At 58.2% G+C, this 18,894-nt stretch overlaps 1 protein-coding gene across 1 annotated transcript; it reads left to right on the top strand.

Annotated features, from left to right (window-relative positions):
- Window positions 1–1,546: 1,546 nt before the first annotated feature.
- LOC129200173 (adenylate cyclase type 10-like) lies at window positions 1,547–18,566 on the top strand. Its single transcript, XM_054811451.1, has 24 exons — window positions 1,547–1,694; window positions 1,995–2,099; window positions 2,981–3,019; window positions 3,303–3,446; window positions 4,197–4,402; window positions 4,835–4,928; window positions 5,239–5,324; window positions 5,895–6,086; window positions 6,171–6,292; window positions 6,825–6,901; window positions 7,203–7,392; window positions 8,267–8,319; window positions 9,516–9,669; window positions 10,393–10,585; window positions 11,148–11,234; window positions 11,668–11,951; window positions 12,556–12,692; window positions 13,443–13,559; window positions 14,487–14,741; window positions 15,236–15,574; window positions 16,372–16,586; window positions 16,723–16,830; window positions 16,989–17,167; window positions 17,824–18,566. Exons 1-24 carry the CDS (start codon window positions 1,547–1,549, stop codon window positions 18,023–18,025), a joined length of 3,726 nt encoding a protein of 1,241 aa, XP_054667426.1. The 3' UTR covers window positions 18,026–18,566.
- The last annotated feature ends 328 nt before the right edge of the window (window positions 18,567–18,894 follow it).

The following is an 18,894-nucleotide window of genomic DNA, read 5'->3' as shown; positions in this document are numbered from 1 at the left end:
ACAGAGAGAGCTTTTGCAGCCGGAGAGAGAGGTGAGAAGTAAGAAACTCTGCAGACACCAAGGTCAGTGCAGAAGGAGGGGCAGGAGGAGCTCCAGGCACCAGAGCAGAGATCCCCCTGCAGCCCGTGGTGAAGGCCATGGTGAAGCAGGCTGTCCCCCTGCAGCCCGTGGAGGAAGGATGAGGGGGTGTAGAGATTCCCCCTGCAGCCCGTGGAGGAAGGATGAGGGGGTGTAGAGATTTCACCTGCAGCCCGTGGAGGACCCCACGCTGGAGCAGGTGGAGGCACCTGAAGGAGGCTGTGGCCCGTGGGAAGCCCACGCTGCAGCAAGCTCCTGGCAGGACCTGTGGCCCCATGGAGAGAGGAGCCCACGGCGGAGCAGGTTTGCTGGCAGGACTTGTGACCCTGTGGGGGACCCACGCTGGAGCAGTTTGCTCCTGGTCTGCACCCCGTGGGAGAGGCCCACGCTGGAGCAGTTGGTGAAGGACTGTCTCCCGTGAGAGGGACTCCATGCTGGAGCAGGGGAACGATGAGAGGAGTCCTCCCCCTGAGGAGGAAGAAGTGGCAGAAACACCGTGAGATGAACTGACCGTAACCCCCATTCCCCGTCCCCCTGTGCCGCTGAGGGGGGGCGGAGGTTGAAGCCGGGAGTGAGGTTGAGCCTGGGAAGATGGGAGGGGTGGGGGGAGGTGTTTTAAGATTTGATTTTATTTCTCATTTCTCTACTCTGTTTTGCTTAGTAATAAATTAGATGAATTCCCTCTCTAAGTTCAGCCTGTTTTGCTCGTGACGATAATTAGTGAGTGATCTCTCCCTGTCCTTATCTCGACCCACAAGCTTTTCGTTATACTTTTTCTCCCCCGTTTGGTGAACGAGGGCAGCGATAGAGCGGCTCTGGTGGGCACCTGACCCCCAGCCAGGGTCAACCCACCACACCGGTGAAGGGTCTGGAGAAGCGATGGGAACAAAGCGCCGCGCGGATGGAGAGACGGCAGAGCTGCGGGGTTCCCCTGTCTGAGCGTTTGGGGGCCCTTTGGGAGGGAGCGAGGGAGGAAGAGAAGGAGCGAGCTTGCTGGGAAGATGGCGACAGGCTGTGTCGCTGCAGGGAGGAGGACCAGCGCTAGCAAACAGCTGCGGGTGCCGGAGGTCCTCGGGAACGGGGAAGCAGCTGGAAATTGGGCAGCAGGTCGCTGCAGGAGCCTCCCTTCGGCATCGTCCTCGAAGAAGTCGGGTGGTGCTGGCCGCCTCTTGAGTCAGTGGCTCAGCGTCAGGGAGGGAGCCTGGGCACGGTGGCAGCCGCTCAGCAGGCGATGACGTACGGAGGATGTCACCGCTGGCTGATTGTGTTGTTTGAGGGCAGCTGACGGGTCAGCGATGAGCTACAGAGGAGGTCACTGCCAGACGATTGTGACCACACTGTGAGGGCAGAGGGCCTGTCGTCCCGCACAGAAGCCCCGGGCTCACTGTGCATTGAGGTCCCCGTCCTTGTTGCAGCTGGGCACGGCTGTCTTCTCCTGAGGTACCTCGTGTGCCACAGGGCGCTGACGATGGCTTCTGCCTGGGAGAGGAAACTTCAGCGCTCAGAGCTGGAGAAAGCAGCGACTTTCGTCCCCAGGCTCCTCGCTGAGTGTGCCCCCGTGAGCCGTGTTCCCATTCAGAATATCGTCGGAGTGCTGCTCTTTGCGGATATTTCAGGTGGGGTGAGCAGGGAGGAGCAACCATGGATGGACACGAGCCGTTTTGGGACACGCCAGCCCCTTTGGAGCCCTGCCCTTGCCCCTCAGACAGAGTGATCGTTGCTGAGGTCTTCTGCTGGGATGCTCAAAATAGAGCGGGCTGGGTTATCCTGGGCGGTCAACCACGGCTGCCACCAGCACTGAGCCAGGGCACGGGAAGGTGTGACCTACAGGCTCTCGGGCCAGGCAGCGTGGAACTGGCTGCCAGGTCCTTTGGCCCACAGGGGCATTTCCTGATTTCTGAGTGTCCCTGTTACAGGTTTCACTGCTCTGACAGAGAAATTCACCCAGAGGAGCGGCACAGCCAGAGGCACTGATGAGCTGGTGCAAACCCTCAATTACTACCTGTGTGATGTTTTGGAGGGTAAGAGCCACGCTGCAGGACTGTCCGGCATCGGGCCATGAGGCTGGTCATGGAGGGTGGAGGCAGACATGGTGGGCAGCCTGGTTCTGCCTCCTTGGAAGGGCTGGGGCTTTCTGTGAGAGCAGCCAGGGTCTGTCTGTCTGTGAGACCCTCACGAGCCCCTTTTCAGAGGGGACGTGTTGACCCTTCGGAGCTGACTGTGAGCACGTTGTGGCCATCTCTTTGGCAGCGCTTGTAGAGCAAAGCGAGGGAGTCCTCAAAGATGATGAAGGGTCTGGAGCATCTCTGCTATGAGGAAAGGCTGAGAGAGCTGGGACTCTTTAGCTTCGAGAAGAGAAGGCTCGGGGTGGGGGGGGATCTCAGTCATGTGTCTAAAACCTGAAGGGAGGGTGCAAAGAGGACACAGCCAGGCTCTTTGCAGCGGTGCCCAGCGGCAGGACCAGAGGCCGTGCCTCGGGGACACGCTGAAACACAGGTTCCCTCCGTACGTCGGGAAACGCTTTTTGAACGCGAGGGTGGCTGAGCACCGGCACCGGTTGCTTCCTCCTTAGAGCTGTTCAAAACCCATTTATCCGCCGTCCTGGGCGGCTGGCTCTGTGCAGCCCTGCTTGAGCAGCGGGGTTGGACCAGATGGACCCCCGAGGTCCCTTCCAGCCTCCACCTTTCCAAGATTGGGTGGTATCTCGAGGTCCTGCGTGCTGCGTAGGTACCGGGGCTGTGGCTACTGTGAGCCTGGGAGAGAGGCCGGAGTGGTGCTTTCCTGAGCTGCACCCCATGGTGCACCCTCGCTCGGGTGCTCCTCTCCAGGCAGAGGAGCTTGCTCCGTGGCTTCTGGAAGAAGGAGTCCACATGAGTCTTCCTTTCCTTCCCTCTGTCTGCAGAGATGCTGATTTTTGGAGGAGACATCTTGAAGTTTGCCGGTAGGTACTTAGGACGACGATGCCCACGGGTACTGATCTGCAGCATTTAACTGCTGTGGCGGCCATTTGCTCCGCTCTCCTCCTCAGGGGGCTCTGTGCAGCACCTTGAGCCAGCTTTCTGGCCACGCACGCATCCCCCAAGCAGTGCCCTTTCTCCAACTTTCTTCTTTTCTCCCAAAAGCCCATCTTCCTCAGCGCGTCGGCCAGTTTCTGCTGTCCCTGCCGCTGAGCCTTGCTCGGCTCGGGTCTCAGCAGAGCCTTTACTTTTCATCGCTTTCCCCAGGGGATGCTGTGCTGGTGCTGTGGAGAACACGACCCCAGGAGCTGGCTAAGACCATCAGCCTGGTGCTGCAATGTAGCCAGCAGATCCAGGCGAAGTACGGCAGTCGCGACACGCACATGGGTCAGAAGATGCGACTGAAGATAGGTACGGGCGCTGTGCCGGGCGCAGATCTGTGGCACTCTCCTGTGGCTCTCCAGGGTGCTTCTCAGGAGCAGGGAATGCGGGGCTCCCTACTGGGGCTACTGCCAAAGGAAAGCATCTCCCGGGAGCCTTCAAGGGGCCAGCTGTAGTCAGAGCGGGGATGGGAGACCAGGACTGCTGGGTCTGCGTGCGTTTGCAGATGCAGAGGAAGCTTAAAGGCAGAGCGGGTGTCAGACCAAGTGTTAGGCTCTTGGAATGTCTGCTTTAGCACAGATGTCTGTGGGAGGTAGTTGTGCTTTCATTTTTTTCAGGTGGGGGCAGCTGTGCATCCCTTCCCCTGCTGCATTCTCCCCTGCCTTTCACACAGAGCGAAGGGGAACTGTGAGAAGGGCTTTTGCAGGCTGTTGTGTTTTCTCCAGCAGAAAAACAGCTACAACCTGCCTGCACGTACACGGAGCAGGCAGCGATCAAACCCGCTGTTCTGCTGGGCTTCTGGGGCAGGCAGCTGGCTAAGACGCCCGGCCCTCTCCACACATTGTCAATGTTGACTTTGTCTCTTTCTAGACACCCGTTTCAGGGACCTGTGTCAGTATCCCCCGAGTAGGATGGAGGGATGCTCCCCCCTCCATAACGCCCGTCTCCTCATTGGGCCTCAGATGAGCTTCTGAACAGCTGAGATGCTGGGGGCTGTAGAGCTCAGGATGTTCCCTGTGTCAGTTCCACTTGTCTCTCTCTCTCTCTCTCTCTCGCCAGGGATCTCTGCAGGGCCCATGAGCCTCCTGCTTGTCGGAGACAGGAGGCAGAAGTACTTCTTTATCTGTGGCAAGGTCCTGTCTGAAGTTTGTGAGGCCGAACGGCTTGCGAATGCAGGTGAAGTTATCCTCTCAGCCTCCTCCTGGGAGCTCTGCGAGCAGCACCGGCTCAGGACCCAGCATCTTGCAGGCAAAAGAGCCGTGAAGGTAGGTGGATGGGATGGCCTCTAGAGCCATTCTGAGGACCCGCATCCTGGACGTGAAGGAGGGAGGTGTCAGAAGGCTGGCTGAGGAGCTGAGTGTGGAGAGAGCCGTAGCTGTGAAAGTGGGCAGGCAGCTGAAGCTCTCGTCCTTCCTTCTCGGGGGTAACTGTGGGCTGGGCTTGCTTGGTTTGAGGGGTTGGGAGGCACGGGAAGGGTTTTGGCCCCACCAGCAATGTCCTCTGTGGGTCATGGAGCCGTTGTTGAACAGCTGGGGGATGCCTGCCCAGCTCCGGTGCTTCTGAGGAAGCACTGCTGTCCCGTGCAGCCAGGTGGGCTTGTCCTCCTCTTTTCTGGGCAGTGACAGTGGAGGGCAGGCTCTGTCCCCTGGGACTCCTGGGGAGACCAGTGGCAGTGCTTCCATTCTGTGTGTCTTCAGGTTATGGGCATGGTTCAGATGTCTCGGTCAGAATGCCAAGAAACTTTACGCAAGCTCGTACAACACCCGGTGAGCCATGGCTTGGAGAAGGAAGGTGAGCACCAACTTCACCTTGTTTGTGATTGCCCGGAAAGGTGGCTGCTTCAGGGGCTGGAGAGGAACCACCTCCGTCCTCTCCCCTTCTTTCAGTTAGCACTCATGCTTTTGGCCCTCTTGGGCACGAGCTGGGGCAGTCGCTGCTGCTGCCTCCTCCTTCCGGGGGACAGCTCTGCCCTGAGCATCCGGAGGTGGGAACATGAACAAATGCAGAAGACTCTTTCACCTGCGTTTCCAGTGCCAGCCCCTACTTTCCAGCACCTCGTAGTCTCATCCTCCCAGCAACCACCTGCACTTTCTCTCCTCAGGTGCCGTGAGGCCTGCTTTCTTCCGCTCTCCTCCTAATGTGGAGGAGGTGCCTAGGGAGTACGTACCAGAAACTGCTCTCCGGAAGGTACGGCCAGGCCACCACTGCTGGGGGCTGCGTTTTTGGAGGGCAGAAGCAGCGGTGCATTGCGGAGGTGGAGTTCTCATGAGAACAGACAAACAAAAGAAAATGCACCTTGCGACGGCAACGCGGGGAAACTGAGCCAAGGGGCACCAGTGCTGCACCGTTGTGTGCATTGTCCTCAGAGAGACACGGGCGGTGGCAGGCGGACTTCTCCCTCTCTTGTCTTTTCCGTGGCTATGGTTCTGGATGTGTTGCGGACGTGATGGTGGGATAACGGGGAGATTCCACTGACGTCCCTAGAGCATCCCTGAGGCTCGCCCCTCATGTCCATCCCTGTCCCGAGATGGGGTGTTATCGGAGCACCTTTCCCTCCTTTGTCATTTGCGTTACATTTCGGTATCTGCCTGCCGCAGGCTGGGCGGCCTGCCCGTCATTTGCACCGAGAGGAAGATTTATCCCTTCCCCCCGTAGTATCTGCCACTGCCAGTACGCCTGCTCTCCCTCGGTACCTGGTGTGGGCAGTAAGCCGCCGGGAGAGCAGGCTCGTGAAGTCGTCACGCTCTTGTCTTCCAGTTTGATGACAGAGTGCCGCTGGACCTCTTCTCTGAGCTACGGCCAGTCACCAGCCTCTTGGTCCAACTGCAGGTTGCTGCAGATATGGACACGGAGGCTCTCCACACAATCCTCAACAATGCCAGCAGGATGATGCTAGAAGTCCTCCATCCTCACCAGGGCAAAATCAACAAAATCCTCCTGTTTGATAAAGTGAGAGGGTGGGCAGTGAGCAAGAGGGAGAGACTCCGAGCTCTTAGGCATCGTAGCAAGACGTGCTGCATCTGTCCTTGGCAGGGCTGCATGTTCCTCTGTGTGTTTGGACTCAGTGGAGAAAAGCTGCTCTACGAGAGTATTCACGCCTTGCAGAGTGCTATTCAGATCTTCAACTCGTGCTCCGCCCTGCTCGGGGAAAAAGAGTGAGTGTGTGAGAGCCTTGTAGCGTGCCCCCCCGCTTTGTCCCTGGCGGGAAGGGAGCAGTGCCCTGAGAGGTGGCAGGCGGCAGCCGTGCGGAGTGCCTCCAAGCAGACCGTGCTGGAACGAGCCCTCGCGAGGGCGAGAGGCTCCATGGTGCCGGAGGCAGGACTCCCGGGCGACTGGCCCACGAACGGGGATGGGGCGCAGCCACCTGTCCTCGCAGCTGGTGACATCGTGGGCGCCTTCCTCCCTCCCTCTTGGCTCAGGAGAGGGCTCTGGCCTTCTGCAGGTCACAGCTCAGGGGATGCGGCTGCAGGGGAAGTGCCCAAAACGTCCCTAGCCCTGTCCCTTGTCCCTTGCAACCCGGGTACGTTGCACCCCTGAGCTCTCCGCGTCCCCGAGATCTGTGCTGGTGGGGCAGGATGGCAGGTGGCCCAGGCTAGCGCCGAGGGGAGGTGCGGGAAGGGACGAAGCTGGGCGGGCAGGACTGCACCTGGGGCGCTGCTGAAGCCAGGCTGTTTCCCTGTCTGCCAGGGCAGTGTCTGTTGCAGTTACCAGCGGGACGGTGTTCTGCGGAGTCATTGGCCACCCTGGCAGGCATGAATACACAGGTACGAGGCGTGCGTCTGAGGCGCGGGAGCTTCAGCATGGCAGCCTGGAAGAGGAAGGCGGGCTGGGAGAGGCTTGCCCAGCAGCCGGTCAGGAACGGCCCAGGCGGCGTCGGTGGTGGCCCAGGGTGGGAGAAGGGGCTCTGCGGCCGGTTGTTCCCCTGGGTTCTGCTGACCCCGCTGTGGGGTTGGCCTGTGCCGGAGGTGAGGCAGCCATTGGCCTGGAAGGGCACCATGGGGCTGGTGGCACAGGTACATCAACGCGTGCGCTCTCACTCTCTCTCTCGGTTGCTCTCTCTGGCAGTCATTGGCCAGAAGGTGAATTTGGCAGCCCGGATGATGGTGCAGTACCCTGGGCTGGTGTCCTGTGATGCAGTGACCTACGCCGCCTCTCGGCTGCCCCCTTACTGCTTCAAGGAGCTGCCAGCGAGAGAGATGAAAGGCATTAGCTGTCCTGACACTATCTATCAATACGTGGGGATCGCCAAGAGGAGGTGAGTGTCCTCTGAGGGGGCTGGATGAGGGGACGGTGGCACCGAAGGTGCAGCCTTGGCCAGCAAGGAGGAGTTCTGCAGAGAGAGACCAAGCTGGTCTCCCTTCCCTGTGGAGAGGCTTTTTGCCTCTCCCCGCTGCCGTCTCCTGCTGCTGAGGGAGCGGGAGTGAAGCCAAGGGATGGGGAAGGTTCTTGTGTCTTGGTAGACACAACCTGGCCCTGCAGGCTCTGTCCAAATGGCTTTCCATTGTGCTTTCCGTGCTGTGCTTGCTCCACCATGTGCCCTGGTAGCGCTGACCCAAGGAGGTTTTTGTCCCAGCTGCTTCTGAGCAGGAAGCTTTGGGCCAGTCTGGTTCCCATGGGGAAACCTGGACCATAGGGACACTCTTCCTCATGTCTTCCTGCTGAAATCTCAACCCTTCCTCTGGGCCAGGGGTTTGACCTTCTCTTTGGATGACGGTTTGAATGTTAACATTGCCGTCTCTGAAACTACAGGAAGACTTGAGCCAAAGGTGCCAGGTGCTTGGCATCCCAACCCGTTCAGTGACACAAATCCTCCTTTCCAAGACGCTTCTTTTTCTTAGCCAACATTGCACACCCTGTCTCCACTTTCTCTGGGTTTGGCCTCTGGTGGTGGGCTGTTAACATGTTCTCCTGTCCCGCCGTGGCCACTGGGTTTCTTTATGCTTGAAGCTGTCCTAGCGTGTCAGCTTGAACTTTGTCTGGCTGGAGGAGTGTGCAGGGGGATAATGCGCTGCTTGAAAGAAAAGCAGGTACCCGAGGAGCACATCCTGCCCTTCCACGCCAGGCTGCTTCGCTATGTCCCCTGGCTTCTCACCAGCTAATTGGCTTGTTTTCTTTTCCCCTGCTTCTAGCATGTTTTGCATGGGTCTTGCCAAGGAGAGGTCAGAGTACGTCCCCTTGCTGGGTAGGTGGAGAACGCCTTGCTCTTCTTCTGAACCCTGGTTTCTTCCCCTTGGTCACTCTTAGTGTCACACTGGGAAGGGAGAAGCTTTTGCCAGGGATGGTGCTGCCTGCAGCGGCCCTAAGTGACCCCTGTCTTGGTGCCTACCTGGTTGATATCTTTGGGTTGGAAAGCAGGGTGAGGCGCCTGGTGCTCCCTGCCATGCTCCAGACCTGGTAGGGAGGTTCCTTTCAACTATGGAGCTGCTCACACCCTGGGGGCTAAACTGATTCCTGTCTTTGGGATCAGGAAAGAGGTTTCCTTCTGCCAGACTGACGGAGAGTTTTGGTGGTGGGTTCTCCCCCTTGTACTCCTCAGAGTTCCTTTCTTGGCAGCATCTGGGCGTAGACATGGAATTGTCAGGACACAGGGGATGCCTTTAATCACTCGGTATCTTGCCGGATGTTTTGGGCCCTGTTATGGGTTAACCCCAGTAGGCAGCTCAGCCTCACAGAGCTGCTTGCTTCCCACCGTAGATGGGGCAGAGAATCGGAAAGGTAAAAGTGAGAACGCTGGTGGGCTGAGATACAGACAGCTTAATAGGTAAAGCAAAAGCTGCGCACGTGCTTCTTGCGCACCCCCAGCCTGCCCGCTGGTGGGGTGGCATGAGAAATGGAAAAGGCCTCGACACTGTGCAAGCACTCTTCAGCGATAACTATAAAACATCATTGTGTTATCAACACCGATGTTTGGTCACAAATCCAAACCGTAGCACCATACGAGCTGTTACTGAAGAAAATTAACTCTAGCCCAGCCAAAACCAGTCGAGGCCCGAAGGTGCTGCCTTAGCTACTGGGAAGCGCTCTGTGGCTCACGGTACAGCGAGGAAATGCTTGGAGTCTCTTTGGGACAGAGCTGCCTGCAGCAATTCAAATCATCCCGTCCGGTCTTGAGCAGGATCACTGTGGGGATTTGCATGGGGCCGGCATGTGGAGGGCAGAGGGGCAGGGAAGAGGGCATGGGAGCTGCGCTGTGGGGCAGGCGGGCAGGTGGGTCCGCTGCTGCTCTGCGGATGGTAGAGGTGCAAAAGCTGGGATGAGTGAGTGGGCGGGAAGAAGGCCTGAGTGTCGGCAGGCTGGCAGACGTGGTGGCAGGGAAGGAAGCTGCGGTGGAGGGTGCCAGCATGCCCCAGCAGCTCGTTTTCTTGTTTGCCTTCACAGGTCGGGAGAAGGAGCTTGACCTCTTTGCCAGCTGCTTGAAAGCCTATAAGGATTTAGGACGAAGGCACATCCTGGCATTTGAAGGCACGATGGGCTCCGGCAAGAGCCACTTACTTACTGAACTGGCCTATTTAGGCCAGGCTGCTGGCCACAGGTACAGATTTTCGACCTGTAGCTTTGGGGACTGCCCCTGCCCATCCCCTGAGAGCCACGGAACGCTCCAGCCCCTCCGCCAGTGCACCCGGCCCTTGGACTGCAGCCTTCTGAGAAAGCCTCCTGGAGACGCTCCCTAGGAGCTCCTGCCTGCTCTGCTCCCGCCTCTGCCTCTTTGGGGAGCTGGAGGTGGCTTCTTGAGCCGTGGCCTTTCCTCCTTCCCCTCTGGGCCAGGAACAGACAGAAGGAAAGAGCCCAAGCTCAGTTGCTGCTCGCCTGACTCCAGACCCAACAAACAGTGGAGTGGCCTGTTTTAGAAGCCCTGCTTGCCCTCTGCTTGCTTCCCAGAAGCAGCACTGGGACAGAAAAGCCTTCCTGTGCTCTGGGAGGCAGACTGCTAAGGTCTGGAGCCCAAAGGCGAACTCACCACTTGCTCCATCCTTGCCTCTTAGCCCCATGAGTTCCTCTGCAGGGGGCACGTAGCGAGACCTGGGAGACGCAGGGTGCTGCGGGGACACAGGGTCTGGACCCTGCCAGTGGCTTGGCAGCAACTGTCCCCTCTGTGCCCTTTCTCATAGGAGGAGTGAAAAGCTTGGCCTTCTCTGGGAAGCACTTTGGGATGGGTGGCTGAAGAGACCTTCCCCGCCAAGGGCACGTCCACCCCTTTTGCCTTAGAAGGCTCGGGCTGTTGGGGATCTCGGTCCCTTTTGCTTTTGCACGGCAGGGTAGTTGCCATGGAACTGCTGGAGGTCGACATGAGGCAGTCCTTCTCTGCCCTCGGTGCGCTGACAGCCAGGGCCCTGGACCTCCAGGAGCGTGAATCGTGCCGTGCCAGGCAGCGCGAGCTGCGGACAAAGCTCCGAGGGACAATCGAAGAGAGCAGCTATTGCCTCCTCAATGACGTTTTGCTTGTCAAGGTGAGAGCGAGAGGCCGCTCTGGCCCTGGAGAAGGCCTTCTCGTGACCTTTTCTGGGTCTGACGTCGTGTGGGCACGCTGCTGGGAGTGCCTTAGCTCAGGGGTGGGAATCGCAGGGGTCAGAGCACACGTTTCCCATTCCTGGGCCCGGGGGGGCCCTCCCTCTCTGTGGTGAGTTCATGTCCCGCGCTGCATGCGGCGGTGCCCGGTGCCGCCTTTGGCACCCTGGAAGTGGCACCGGAGAGTTGATACAGAAGGGCTGGTACTGACCTCATGCTGAGGTCACCGCTGTGTGAGTGGTCTGCTCCAGCCAGCCCAAGATTCCCACAGCCAGAGAACCAGCTCTTCAGCTCGCCCCCAAGCCCCAGCTCTGCCCAGACCCTCACCAGAGGGCCTCTGCTTTTGGCTCCAGGTGAAGTCCCCACTGTGGCTCCTTGCAGCTGTCTGGGGCAGAGGTACGGTGCTGAGGCCAGCAGAGGCGGTTTGCTCTGTGGTCTTGCTTGGTGGGTAGGTGTGTCTAGCCCTGGAGCGATGTTTCTCCCTGACTTTGCTTTTCCGGCCAGTTTCCCATTTCAGACAAGGTTCGCAAGATGAGCGAAACTCAAAGAAAAAGGGAATTGCGCTCGGCTTGGGCAAAAGTGCTAAAGAAGGTGAGCATTTCTCCTTCCTTCCTCCTGGGTCAGAGAAGGAAAACAACCCTCCCGGCTGCGGGCTCTGCACCACAGCAGTGTGAGCGGGCAGGAGGAGGACCACGTGCCTGGGTCATCGTGCCCCCACTCTCCACCTGCTCCTCGCAGCCCAGCAAACACACCCAATAACTTTCCTCCCGTAAAGTCTGCCGTGGAGGAGGAACAATGTCTTCTGCCTTCCCTTGCCCAAGCTCCCTCCTCCTGCAGGGTAAGTGATGTTAGGTGTGACCCTAAATTCTCAAAGAAATTGAGAGCCAGTAAGCTTCTGAGCAGGGGAGTGTTGGGGAGAAACTGCAGAGCATCCTCAAGAGAGACAGAAGCTAAATCTCCTCCCCTGGAAGACACTTGAGAATCCACTGGATTTCCCTCAGAACAACCTGCTTTTTTTCTTCAGGCCATCGGAAGAGACTTTGGCATATTTGTCATCGACAACGCCCAGTTCATCGACCCTGCCTCCTGGAGTATCATGTCACCCGTGCTCCAAAACGTCTCCTTCTTCATGGTCACGAGCTTAGCTCCGGGCTACGCGAGAACAGAGAGCTTTTGCAAAGCCGCAGCAGCCAGCAGGACGTCCCAGAAAATCATCTATCTTCATCTGGATGAGCTGAAACCTTCAGCTGTGGTGCAGAAAGTCTGCCAGGACCTTGGAGTGGTCAGCATCCCCAGGGATTTAGCGAGGTAAGTTTGAGGCAGGGGAACTCTTCCTGAGGGCTTGAACCTCTGCAGACCACAGAAGGGAATCAACCCCCCAGGAAAGGGAGCGCAAGGCTGCTAGAAGCATCACGGACTCCAGCCAGTACCAGATGTGGGTTGCTTGTTATGCCTCACCCTGGCAGGTGTGAGCTGAGAGCGGGGCAGCTCCCTGGACAGAGAGCGTGGGAGGTGTCAGCCCTTCGCTGTCGCACAGGGAGGAAGAGTCCCGAGCCCAAGCCTGGCTGGGGTGTGAAAAAGCCTTGGTCTAGGTGTCCAGGCCATGGGGGAGATTCCCGGGGCAGAGGTCCGCCCTGCTGCCAGAGAGGATCTAGGCTCCTGAGGAGAGGAAAGGCAGGGCTCGGCGCTCTGGGCTTTGAGCATTGTGCGCAGTTCTTTCTCCGCGGGCGTCAGCGAAGGCTGGAGGTTCAGGGGGGCCCAAAAGCCCAAGCCAGCGGGAGGACCGTGCCTTTCAAAAGTGAGGTGTAGCTGTGACAAGGATGCTGGCTACCCTGTCACGCTCGAGTGACTTGCTGCCCACCTGAACTGCGTTTCACCTTACTTTCCTTGTGCTGGGTCTGCTCCTGTCCAGGTTCCTGCTCCAAAGAAGCTCGGGGATCCCATATTACTGCGAGGAGCTGCTGCGCTGCCTTCGTTGCAAGGACACGCTCTTGTTCCGCGCCCGGAGGCGGGGTGAAAAAGCAGAGGACAACTGGGAGAGCCTGATCAGTAAGCACCTTTGCTGCTGACTAGCGAGTTGTTGCACAGAACAGCCTTGCCCCGTCATTCCCCCGTGGATCTGGGCAGAGTCAGATCTTGCAGCAGTGCAGAACTTGGTCTGGTGGAGGTGTGGGCTCTGTGTGCCTTGCTGTTGGGACAGCCAAAGTGGGGGCTAGCGAGTTCTGGTGGCTTGAAGGGACCTAAATTCTCGCGGTGGGGGTTGAGGGGCTAAAGCACAGGGGAAATCCTTCCGGAGCATGCGTGTTTCTGGTGGGTTTAGGCATTCTAATGGGCACGTAATCTACCTTAGCCAAACGCCAGCTCGCTTGAGAACAAACCCCACTGAGAGCGCAATGCCAGCCAGAGTGCCGTGGCCTTGGGAACAGCCAGGACTGACGTGACGTTTTGCATTATCCCCGGCAATTTCCCTGGCTGTGGAGGTAGCGCTGTCGAAGGCAGCAATGCTGCTGCTTTCTGTCCCGGGGCATTTGGTCGCCACCTGGGAAGTCTGGAAGCTTTGACCGAGGGATGTTTGGGGAAAGCTGGTCTGAAGGCACAACATCTTTGGGAGGGCCATGCAAAGAAAGGCTTGCAGTGGAAACTGTTTTGCTCTGCTTCATGACCAGTCAGTGTGCCTGCGCTGGACCATGTCAGGTGGGACTTGTCCCATCTCAGGTGAATTTTGAAACGTTTCGCAAGCTGCGAGTCACTTTGCAAACTGCCTGAGTCGTGCTCTTTTGCTCCACCCAGCTGCTGCAGTCGAGACTTCAGCCCTGGCAGCAACCTCGAGCTCCAGTGCCGGGAATGATGGCAGGGTCTGCATCGTCAGACCAGATGTGAACCTGGAGAACACCGTGCTGCCCACCGCTTTGAAAGGTGAGGGGCCGAGCACCACTCTGCCGGCTCACGGCTGTGCTGGGGCCCCTTCCCGGCGCATTGGTTAGAGGGAGGCTGGGCATCTGTGTGCTGCAGAGTCACCCTCTCAGCTTGGGAGCTCTGCTTGGAAGGTGGCTCCGGTCCGACCAGCATGTTGGGGGACCTGGGGTTGTGGGCAGCCGTTTTCCCCTCCTGCGTGTGGACGGGCTGTGAGCCTGCTGGCTGATTTCCAGCAGCAGGTAGGAGAGAAAAGGTTATTAGTGCAACACTAAAATGGCTCCCTTTTCCCACAGGAACAAATCCTTTGCTGGGGAAAATCTTTGACTTGCCTCTGACTCAACTTTGAACGCAGCTTCTATCTCGCTGTTCTAAGTTCCCCAGCTAACGCTGGTCTCGAGGCACTTAATCCAAGCCAAATCCATCTTGTTTCCCTGTGGATTGGCACGGAAATCCCCCCATAGCCAGGGGAGCTGGATGGGGGAGCTGTCAATGAGTGTCCCTCCTCTCTAGCCGTAGACGTCTGTATGAGCAGAAACATCTTGCTAAAGCATTCCTGCTATTAAGTTGTTTTGCCCAAAAAGGGGAAAAAAAAAAAAAAAGGAAAAAAAAGAAAGGAATAGTATCGTACTCCAGATCTGGTAGGGCGCTTCATGAGATGCCTGTACCTGCTGGATACTGCCCTCCACGCCCTTGGTAGGGGAACATTTGTTTGAGCGTCTCGCTCTTCCCCAGGCCTTGTGGTCTGCGATTCCAACAGGAGCGGAGCCACTTTGAAGACGCTTACCCTGGGCTGCGATTGTCCAGCAGGCGCAGTCCTGAGGAGAGGAGGCCAAAGCCTACCCCATTTCATGGGTTGAAACTTTCTGGCCTCTCCAGCTTCAGCGTGGGGAACAGGCAAGAGAGAGACGTGTTGCTTCTTTTTGACAGAGATTGCGCTGGCTCAGCTGGACCAGATGAAGCCGCTGAAGCAGACGGTTTTGAAGTTTGCAGCTGTCATCGGGCTGGTATTTACCACCCAGCTGCTGTCGCACATCCTTCCCGCTGACATCAGGCACAAGATGAATTTCTTGTTGGACATGCTGGTGAGCGACAACATCCTTAAGTGGCTGAAAAGCACAGAGGTGCCAGAAGATGTCCAAGATGCTACCGAGGGGCCAGCCAGCTCTCTGCAGGCAGGGCATGGTAAGTGGTAGCAGTAAGGTGGACAAGGGAGCTCCCAGCTGTGTCGCACCGGGCTCCCCAGGGCACGGTGCGCTTTCCCCGGTGATGGAAGCCATGGAACAGGCATGGCTGTTCAGGATGGGTTGTCCAAAGCTCTTACAAGTCAATCTCAAAGCACGCTAGCTTTGATTCCCTTGTGGTGCAGGGCGGGAAGCTCAGGAGGCTGGCCGCTGCCTTGCTAAGAGCCGGGAGAAAGCGCTGGCCAGGGCTTGCTTCGGCCGGCAGCGACATCCCCAGCGCCAGCCTGGAGTGCAGCTGAGCACTGTGTCCCCAGGGCTGTGCTAGCGTCAGCAAGGCAAGCCGGGCCCTTTTGCCTTGTGCTGCAAGGCTCGGTGTGCAGCAGCGCTGGTTTGCTGCCAAGGATGCGCACCAAGGCATGACTTTCGTGCCCTGGCTGGGACAGCCCTGAGCCCTGGCCCCAGCTCGGGCTGATGCAGAGGCCCTTTGCCTTGCAGGAGCGGAGAGGCCCTCTTGGAGCAAGAAGACCGTGGAGCGGCGGTCTGGCGTTCTGGCCTTCTGTGTCCCGCTGCTGCGGGAGGCTGCCTACGAGCTGTGGCTCGAGAGACAGCGGGTCGCCTTGCACCGCAAGTGCGCCGCCTTCCTGGAGCGGCACGCGCACAAATGCAAGAGCTGCGGCCAAGGGGACTTTGTTGACTTCCACCGCTTCGCTGTCACCGGCACCCAGGATGGAGGGAGCTGTCAGGGTCCTGCTGACCAGGGTGACTCACGCAGCTGGGAGGCCTTGGTGCTCGCAGGAGAACAGATGAAGAGGGATAGGACCCATGCCATTGAGGGTATGCTGTGCACCATGCTCTGCAGCCCAGGCCTTCCAGGAGGCCAGGGGTGTGTGTGGGGAATTGGGTGGGAGCAGGTCTGCTAGGGATGAGCCCACGTGGTAAGGATGACTGCTGCAGACTGTCCTCAGTGTGTCAGGACCCTTGCAAGGATCCTTGCAAGCCCGCTGGGAGAGGGAGAGCAGCTCTTACCCCAGGGTACGCGAGGCGGTGTCTAACCCCTTGTTTTCTTTCCAGATGCTGCAGATGCTCTGCAGCAGCAGAAGGCTTTCAGGGAGGAGGAATTTGGGTGAGCAGACAAGGTTTTGATTATTTTCGAAGGCAGTGAGCTCAGGGTCTCCAGAGGAGACAAAGGAAGCGCCGGCATTTGGCTGCCAGTTACTTGTGACACTGGCTAAGGGAACAGGCTTTGTGTGGGGTGGGAGCTGGGAGGAGAGATGGCCATGGAGATGAGAGAGTGCTTGAGGATGGCCGTGGGCTCAGAGTGATCGTCAGACTACTCTGGAGCAGCCCTTGCTTTCCAGTTCCTACAGAGTAGCACTGCAAAATCTGCAGGGGAAAAGCCACCGCAGGGACTCGGGTGGTTTGCCTGTGGGAGGTGACAGAAAGCCCAGCTTGTCTTTTCTCCCTACCTGCAAAGCCCCTGTAAGAGTCATGCCTGCCCGTGGCCTTGTGCTCTGCTTTGAACAAAGGGCTTTTGATGCCATCTCCGTGGGGAGAAAGGCCAGTAGAGATGATGCCCATGTATTCTTTGCTTTCTTCTTCCCCTGCGAACTGTGCTCGGACTAGTATGGCAGAATGGTTTCTGGCAAAGAGCGACCAGACGACTCAGCTGCCCAGCAAGACTGACGGCAAGCACGACGGCGCGTGCTCGTGCAAATGCAAAGCCATCGTGGAATCGGTGCTTGTGCCTTTGGCTCGCCACTACATGGCAATGGGCGATGCTGCCAGGGCCTTTTACTACCTTGTGGAGTGTGCGGCTGCCTACCTGCATGTCTCCAACAGCTACATGGTGAGTTGCACTGCTTGCCAGCACCCGGGGGTGAAACAGCCCCTCTTAAGACAGATGCCGGGGACAACGCGGGAGGACGAGGCTGGCCATGGGCTCTGCACCCACGCTCACCTGCTCTCTGTGTGCTTGCTCAAAGGCCCTCATGAAGCTGAACGAAGCGGAGGTCCTGAGGAACTCAGTAGAGAAGAAAGCGAATGTGATAGCCCGCTTTGATGAGGCCACCTTCTTCAGCCTCAAAGGGGAGGTAAAGAGACAGGGAGGCCTGGAGGGATCTCCTGGGGGACGGAGCTGGATGCCTTCCCCAGTTGCAGGGGACATCCCTGGCATCTCCAGCCACTGGCAGATTCCTGCTGTCTCTTGGGCAACTAGTCCACGCCGGGATGTTTCCCTTTTCCTGTGCAGGTCTGCTGTCATATGGGACGTACGAAGCTGGCAAAGAAAATGATCAGGAAGGCTTTGTGCCTGCTCAGAAGGCACTTCCCCCGGACCTCCGTTCGAGCCTTTGCCAAGTCGCAGGTGGAAAAGTTGCCGTGTGCCGCTTATGTTGCCAGAAGAGCGTCCTCCCTTCCGCAGGAGGCCTGGTAAGAAGCAGAACTGAGAACCCGGGGGAGGAAGAGCCATTTCCTACCCGGGCCCAGCCCCGGCCCTGTCCGATTTAGCACTGTACAGCCACTGCCTCTGGGCCCAGCCATCTGGGCCCAGACCTGCCTAGACCTGAGGCCGCACCTAACCTGACGCATAGGCCTTAGCAGGACCGAGGCATTAAGGAGCGGCTTTGGGTGAAAGCACGCCTTTGGGTGAAAAGCAGCTTGCAGCCGGGGACGCGTGTGCCGGGGGGTTGGTGGTGGCTGGGAACAGAGAGCTGTAAACAGGGAGTAGAGGCTGAAGAGGGGCAGGGGGTCTGGCGGCAGGACCAGGACATGGGGAAGGAGCAGTAGGTGGAGGTGTGGGACTGAGGAAGCTCAGAGGGCGATACCCCCTTTCCTGCCAGTTCCTGCCTTTGGCTTGCCCCCCCACCCGGCGCTGTAGTGCCAACGTGCCCTCCCGAGCGGTCAGCTCCCCCCGGCAGCACTTCTTTGTTTGTCCCCTTCCGCTCGGGCAGCCCTCCCTCCATCAGCTCCCTGTCCTCCCAGGAGGCGTATCCAGCTTGTCCGCTGCTCCGCTTTCCCTCGTCCCTGTCCGATTTAGCACTGTACAGCTAGTGCCTCTGGGCCCAGCAGTTTCTTTTGTGTGGCAGGAGGAAGAGGCTAGCCTGGCTGCTGCGGCAGAGCTGCTGCCTTTCCTTACTGGAGCGTCTCTTGAGCCTGGAGGGTACTTCCAGCGGACGGACGGTCTCCCGCCTGGCAGCGTGCATGAAGGCCAACATGGACAAGGCAGCGGACTCCTATCGGCAGCAGATTCCTGCCACAGACAGACTTAAAACAGAAGGGTGGAAATGAAGTGATGTTATTAAATATCTGCTTTATTATGACCTTTGCTGTCGAGCCTTTCTTTCTGAGGCATGGAAAGAAACACTGTTGTCTTGTTTCTGTTGAGGACTACTGCTGCTCCATCAGTGATGACTACAGCTCTCTCACAGGCCCTGCTGCAGACCCATGATTGAAGACGCTTCTGATTTTAGGTCACACTCACACCAGAGACCCTCGAAAACCCTAGCCCTCTCTGTTGCTCTTGCTCTTCACCACCCACGGGCGGTCAGCTGGCTACTGCTGCTCCCTCTCTTTCCCCAGCTAAAGGGGAGGAGAAACCTGTTGAAAAAGGCAAGGGTGACAGGAAAAGCCCCAGACGCTGGGGACTTGAAGCAACACGCCTGTCTGCCTAGCATTGCCCCCAGTCAGCATCTGCCGCAAAACTCTATGAACAATTACGGTGTATAAGCAGCGCCGCAGACACTGGGGGAAAATGTGGGGACACAGCACCCAGGTAGGTCATGCATCTGCTCCTCCTGCCCTTCCAGCTGGCAGTGCTCCTTCTAGGGGCAGAATTCCTAAGGCTCGTCCCCTCCAGCTGCCTAGCAATGGCTTTGGCAGCAGAAGGGTTTGCACCTGGAGATAATAATCTGTGCTTAGCAGTGAGGAATGTGTAAATTGGTGGCAGAATTCACAGTTGTGGGTATAGCTAGAGGAGTGCACATGGAGATGGGCAGGAGCTCACTGGCCAATTGCAGCTGGCTTAGGGAACTGCAGAATGGCAGGGGCTTCCTTCAAGGAGCTTCCAGTCACCTGCAGGAGGTCTGCATATGCAGCTTTGCCTCTGGCACCCTCTTTAGCACAGGATTTCCATGGCCACCACAGAAACACGGACAAAA

The sequence above is a fragment of the Grus americana genome (genome assembly GCF_028858705.1).
Source record: "Grus americana isolate bGruAme1 chromosome 34 unlocalized genomic scaffold, bGruAme1.mat SUPER_34_unloc_2, whole genome shotgun sequence".
Lineage (NCBI taxonomy): Eukaryota > Metazoa > Chordata > Aves > Gruiformes > Gruidae > Grus > Grus americana.
Note: the sequence above shows the minus strand (reverse complement) of the source record. Positions and strands in the feature narration are given on the sequence as shown.